This window comes from Bison bison, unplaced genomic scaffold (assembly GCF_000754665.1).
Source record: "Bison bison bison isolate TAMUID 2011002044 unplaced genomic scaffold, Bison_UMD1.0 scf7180017864160, whole genome shotgun sequence".
Lineage (NCBI taxonomy): Eukaryota > Metazoa > Chordata > Mammalia > Artiodactyla > Bovidae > Bison > Bison bison.
The window spans coordinates 1,423,524-1,430,622 of NW_011494732.1; the positions used below are offsets into that span (position 1 = coordinate 1,423,524).

Below are 7,099 nucleotides of genomic sequence, written 5' to 3' on the forward strand. Positions count from 1 at the left end.
CATTGTGCCGGGAGCCAGCGTGAGGAACTCTGCCCGTGGCAAAGGTCATGAGGAAGGAGGCTCAGCATATGCAAAGGCGGGATGGAGCCTCAGGAGTCCCCCTGGAAATTCTCGAGCATCTACCCCCAAAACCAGAGTCTGCCTACTTTCTGCTTTGTGCTCTCACCTACACCTCTGACTTTACAGGGGGCTGTCCCCCAGTCCCTCTCTCTGAAAAAAGAGTTAACTTACAGCTCCAGTTAATAAAGTTCCTGGGTGTGATAGTGTTTCAACCTACAAACTCCTTTGGGAGTCCTCTAGCCTGCCTGAATAGGTTTTTCCCACCACATATGATTGTTCAGAGCCTCCCAACTGTGAGAGGCATGAGATGTTCTAAACTGTCTAAATACAGATTCCTTTGAGCAGTTAAAAGTTTGATTAGAAATTGTATTGGTGAAGGGTTTTTCACTTGTTGGGCCAATGTTTGCTGCTAAGTCTCCATATCCCTTACCTACTGTGTCCCTGGCAGTGTATTGATTGATATAACTGGTGTATAGAAATGTAAGTAGTAGCTTTAATGTTTGTAACCTTGGACCCTTGAGTTAATTCTTTTTCTTGTTATAGCCCACCACACCTTTGCCCTGTAGGAATGCAACTTTATCTAATGCTTTTGGAGGGTGGTGCCTGACTAATCACCTTTAGAGAAAAATGTTTTCTGAAGAAAGGGTCTTAAAATGTTAACAGGCCTCTGGGCCAGAAGATGATGCAAATCACCTAAACTTTTGCATATGATAAGTTTGCAGGAAGAAAGCCTGGCTTACTGCATGACTCTACCCCTTCCCCCATTATCCTCTATGCATAACTTAAGGAATAAAAACTACTTTGGAAAATAAAATGCGGGCCTTGTTCACCGAAGCTTGGTCTCCCCATGTCGTTCTTTCTCTCACCTTCTGGCTGAATTATTCAGCCTCTTTTCTCTACTGAATTTCCTCACTGAGCTATCCTTATTTAGCCACTCTTTATATCCTTAATTAACGTTTAATTAAGCAATTGTTTCCTGATCCTCGCCGACTCGGTCCCCGCTTCGAATTCCCTGGATCCACCGGGACTGGACCCTAGCAACGTTGTAAAGCAATTATTCTCTGATTAAAAAATAAATTTAAAAAAATTGAGAAATTAGAGAAAGGGGGGGAACTCATGGGGGAGAAATATGCTTCAACAAGGAAAACCCTTCTTTTATGTTTGGCTTAACAGAAGACAGCTGGAGTCTCATATTTGCTACTCTATTCAATCTGTTTCCATATGTTGTTTAGGCTGAGGTATAGAAAGAAAATTCTGCTTCTTGCTGATAGGTAGTTGAAATGGTGAGGAGTATTTTAATCTTAGCCCTTCCTGAGCCTTTTTAGATCATTATGGGTTTAATTCTTGGATATGACACCAAACACTTGCTCATTGGAAGAAAAGCTATGATCAACCTAGACAGCATATTAAAAAGCAGAGACATTACTTTGCAGACAAAGGTCTGTTTAGTCAAAGCTGTGGTTTTTCCAGTAGCCATGTATGGATGTGAGAGTTGGACTATAAAGAAAGCTGAATTGATGTTTTTAAACTGTGGTGCTGGAGAAGACTCTTGAGAGTCCCTTGGACTGCAAGGAGATCCAACCAGTCAATCCTAAAGGAAATCAGTCCTGAATATTCATTGGAAGGACTGGTGCTGAAGCTGAAACTCCAATACTCTGGCCACCTGATGCAAAGAACTGACTCATTGGAAAAGACCCTCAGGCTGGGAAAGATTGAAGGTGAGAAGAGAAGGGGACAACAGAGGATGAGATGGTTGGATTGCATCACTGACTCAATGGACATGAGTTTGAGCAAGCTCTGGGAGTTGGTGATGGACAGGGAAGCCTGGTGTGCTGCAGTCCACGGGGTCACAAAGAGTCAGACATGACTAAGCAACTGAACTGATGACACCGAAACTCAACAAATGGTTATTTCTTAAATGTGAGTTGCAAGACGGAACCTGAAATTACATCACATTCTGATATAGTAAAATCCATAGATCTGTCTTGCACTTTGATGGTTCTGTTATCTATGTATCATTCTGTAGTGCCACCTATTAGTCTTTTGAAAAATATTGGTTCACTGAGTGACACAGGTCTTCCTAACGTGGAACCATTTCATTAAACAGCATTCGAAAAAAAAAAAATCACATTTATTAACATGACCGCTGATCTCATCAGGAAAGGCTGTGCAGGGAAACAGTCTGCCTCTTGGCAGCTTGTGTGTGTGCTCAGTCTCCCAGTCACCCCCAACTCTTTGCCATCCCATGGTCTATAGCCCGCCAGACTCTTCTGTCCTTGGGATTTTCTACCAAATTCTAATTTTTGCTTGAAAATTCAAATGGTGTCATTGACAATAAATACTACTCGTTGTGTTTCTGGAAGCAACTCACTCAATTGTCTCATTTTTAAGGAAATGACTAAATGACTGCCAGATACCCAAGTCTGAGGAAACATAATTTGGCTACCAGTCTTTCAGATAAAAAAAAGTCCTATGAAGAAGTAACTGGTTCAGTCTACAACCCCAACATCCCACCAGGGCTTTTGCTCAAGATAACCCCATCCTTCACTCAGACCCAGCAGAAACAGCTGATGTATACTTTCCAGGTCAACACACAAAACATTTTAAAAATGTATTCAAAGGTTAATATTTGAGAAAATCAATAATTTTTATGCTTCATCGAGGACATCCTTAAGCGAAACTAGCTCTTGTTTTTTAACTACAAGTGGGTGGTGGTGAATAATCCATGGGTACCCCTGCCTTCATGAGGATGAAGGCATCAGCGTTTTCCTCACCAGTGCTCTCCACATGGTGAAAAAGGTTTTTGCCTTTCATCATGCCTCTGATAAAGTCTGAGCATTATGAAGGAAATTGGTTTGACTCTGCAGAGATCCTGAGAGAGTCCCAGGGAAATCCCTTTGAGAACCACTGGTACATCACTGCCATAAGGCTGATGAACAGTCAAACTGATACAGACATGAAACTAGCAGCTAGGAAGCTTGCTGTTTTTCATTCATTACATTGCACTGAAAAATGCCCCCTCGGATTCTCTGCCTGTAGAGTTCAAGGTGAAAAAAAAAAAAGACTCTCCCCACTCTGGCTGTAGGGGATCTCAAGTGCACACGGTACTCTGGGCTTTGGTAAAGGACCACCATTCCCACAAAAGACTGTATCTGCCCTTGTTGCATTGTAGCCGTTTCCAAGCATAAGGTTTTATGAGTTGAAATCCTACAGATAAAGAATGCACATAGCCAGCAAAATGCCACCAACAGGAATAATGCTTCCAGGTGACAATGGTGTGAGTGCTGTGGTGTAAGTGTGTAAGTGCCAGCACAATGATTGGCTGGCAAAGCCTAGGGGCCAGCAATCCTGGTAGCCCAGGCACACTGCAGAGGGCCACCACCTGAGAAAACAGCCTCGTGCCTACGGTCCACCCAAGGAAAGTGGCATTTCGGCTGGTTTTTTCCTCTAGTTTTGCATACACCGGCTCCACCAGGGCTCTGCAGAGGATTTAGACTCCCACCAGTTCCTCTCACCTGTCCCCTAAGTTGTAGTGAATTTAGAAAGTCAATAAGGGCATTAACTCGCAGAGCGACAAAGCCCTCTGTTTGTTAATGCTCTTCAAATAAGAGTCCAGCCTAGGAAACTCCAGGTGCCACCTAAGGGACTACTTGTGCAATCAGATTTTCTCAATGTGTACAAGGATGCTGCAACATTTACAGTGTGATTTGTAAACCATTGCATCTGAGCACACAAAAGGAGAACTGACAAAGAATGAAAAGATCTAGGTGTTGGGCTATTTTTGCTATTCAAGAACATCAGAAAAAAAAAAAATCAGTGAAGGTTTAAGAGTACCTACACAAATTTAAAAAAAAGAAAAAGTCAATATATGAGAAATATAATACACCATGATGGCCACCACGAACAGGCAGTGCCGATAGGAAGGTGGTCAGCTCTTTAATAAAACTGCCTTCCTATTCTCCAACGCTGCAACTTCGCCAGCCCTGCCCAAATCAAAACACGAAAGGAACACCTACCCACTGTCTTTGTGCCGTTTCCTTCATTGACTCCGTGAAAGCAACAGCAAACCTAGGAAAGCGAACAAAAAGAATGATAACAATTAGGGCAGAATCTAATCAACATAACCGAAAAACAGCGCTCTGGAACAAATGGTGACAGACAGGTGAGAAGCGGAATTTACAGCGCAATCAATCTCTATTAGTCGTGGTTGTTGGCTATTAGGTCTCATCTCCACTCACATCCAAAAAAAGAAGTTGTGTAGGCAGGAAATAAACAAATGAAGCTCAAAGCTTCCTATCTTTCTTGTTCCTTTATGGAAGGAGAGAGAAGCAGAGATAACGACAGAAAGCAAGATGGATGAGAGAAGCAAGGAACTTCTTAATATTCAGGGGCAGGATACATGGCTCACTAGCTTCGCTAAAGGAAGACTAGGCTGAAGTGCTCAAGATTTATTGAATGTTTGTGGACAAAGAATGTGAATGTCCCCACTCATTAAGAATTGCGTGTTTCCAGAAGCGGGACTGGGTACCCATGGAATGAACCAGGTATGGAGCCAGAAAGTAAGACAGTTCAAAATATAGAGAGGGCTTATCGAAAGGATGCAGAAGTCAACTCAAAATATCTCCGATGGCCATGGCTGGGGTGATTTGGGCACCAAAAAAAGGAATAGGAGCTACAGAGTCACATATTGAGTTGGCCCAAAATTCATTTTGTAAGAGTGAATTAAGCCTGAAAGGAAAACACCAATACAGTATATTAACACACATATATGGAATTTAGAAAGATGGTAATGATAACCCTATATGCGAGACAGCAAGAGACACAGATGTATAGAACAGTCTTTTGGACTCTGTGGGAGAGGGCGAGGGTGGGATGATTTGGGAGAATGGCACTGAAACATATATATTATCATATGTGAAATGGATCGCCAGTCCAGGTTCAATGCATGAGACAGGGTACTCTGGGCTGGTGCACTGGGATGACCCAGAGGAATGGGATGAGGAGGGAGGTGGGAGGGGGGTTCAGGATGGGGAACATATGTACACCCGTGGCGGATTCATGTCAATGTATGGCAAAACCACTACAATATTGTAAAGTAATTAGCCTCCAATTAAAATAAATAAATTTATTTTTTTAAAAATTTATTCTGTAAGATGGCACCAAAAAACCCAAATGAACTTTTTGGCCAACCCAATAAAATAAAAATAAATAGCCATGAGTCCATGTTGATATAACTATATAAATAATTGAACAAGTAACTAGGGTCAAACAGACAACTCTTCTTGTAGTAGAATTCCAATTAACCAATGTAGGAGTGGTAGAAATAGAAAATCATCATTACACAAACAGTACAGTAAAGAATGTTGGAGCAAAGACCCATTAATAGGGAATTCCCTGGCAGTTGAGTGGTTACAACTTGGTGCTTCTGTGGTCAGGATACGATCCCTGGTTGGAAAACTAAAGTTCTGCAAGCTGCACACACAGCATAGTCAACAAAAAAAGCATTATTATGTGATTCTTATGTGATTCTTTTTTATGTGATTCGTCCCCTGTGGCGTGACCCAGAAAGGGGAGCTTGTATTCCCTTGTCTGTGTCTTCTCCAAGCCTTCCCTTCTCCCCTCCCACTTTTACAACCAGCAACCAATCCCAGACACAGCCAATCGTATGCTCCTTACTTAAGGGAGAAATATGGAATCCTTCCCTTTGTGTATGTTAAACATGAGCGACGAGGACCAGACCACATTAAACCTTGCATCTGAGTCCAGTAGGGATTGGAGAATCCAGTGAGATACTTTCTATGCCCCGCCCCCAAACATTGGCGAAATGATAAAATCAACTGTATTCTAAGGCCATCAATTTTTTTCCAAAAAATGGAGATAAAAAGGAGAGACAAACAGCTAAACAGCAGTTACAAGGAGTGTAGAAACTTTCATTGGCAGAAAACTGCAAAAATGAGAAACTTAAGAACCAAACAAAGAACACCTTGCCTATAAATTGCCTGCCACAGTTGCTGGTCCCTGGTTCATTTCACATCTGCTATTATTATTTTCCACTAGTACTCATGCAACTACCAGCACATCTGCAAGATGTTAGGGCACCCCACGTGGCCAGTGACAGCCTCACACTGTCAAAAAAGAAAAGATCCCAAGAACCAAGAAGAGCCATTGAACAGAGAACGAGGTCAGTGACACTAAGACTGTGCATTGTACCTCATAACAGCATTGATGAATACATGCACAAGTGCAGTCCTCAGGCTTTTGTGGAAAGGGAAATCCACTCATTTGGCAAGTCTGACGCTCTCGCTTCCTGTGAGAATGTCAGCTCTACATGTGCTGGAACACTGCTCTGCTCACATCCACCACCCCAGCCCCTTGGAGCGTCTGGCACCCAGGAGGCAAAAATACCTGCCAGCTGAATGAGTGAATAAGCAAGAGAAGGAACAGTTTTGCCGTAAATTCCAACAGGAGTTTGCCCTAAAATCCAAACAGGTGAGGGTGAGAAAAGAATGGAGAGAGGGAGAAAAGAAATGAAAAATGTCCCAGGTGTGCAGAGCGGACTCTGTGTGTATCATAGCCTGGAGGCTGATGGTGACTGTTCCTACCTAAATAATGGTCCCCACCATCACATCCTGCTCATTTGACACCCAGGATGAGGCACCAGTAGGAGCTACAGTGTATTTAAGACAACAGGGAAGAATGAGATTCTTGGGAGGGTTTTCATCAGAGATCAGATCAGATCAGATTAGTCGCTCAGTCATGTCCGACACTTTGCAACCCCATGAATCGCAGCACGCCAGGCCTCCCTGTCCATCACCAACTCCCGGAGTTCACTCAGACTCATGTCCATCGAGTCAGTGATGCCATCCAGCCATTTCATCCTCTGTCATCCCCTTCCCCTCCTGCCCCCAATCCCTCCCAACATCAGAGTCTTTTCCAATGAGTCAACTCTTCGCATGAGGTGGCCAAAGTACTGGAGTTTCAGCTTTAGCGTCATTCCTTCCAAAGAAATCCCAGGGCTGATCTCCTTCAGAATGGACTG

At 43.1% G+C, this 7,099-nt stretch overlaps 1 protein-coding gene across 1 annotated transcript in view; it reads right to left on the minus strand.

The window, feature by feature from the left end:
* GLT1D1 (glycosyltransferase 1 domain containing 1) overlaps positions 1-7,099 on the minus strand; it is a 98,332-nt gene that overhangs the window by 79,152 nt on the left and 12,081 nt on the right. Inside the window, exon 3 of the mRNA XM_010841264.1 lies at positions 4,077-4,128. Coding sequence (XP_010839566.1) covers positions 4,077-4,128 — 52 coding nt within the window. The remainder of the gene's footprint in view (positions 1-4,076; positions 4,129-7,099) is intronic.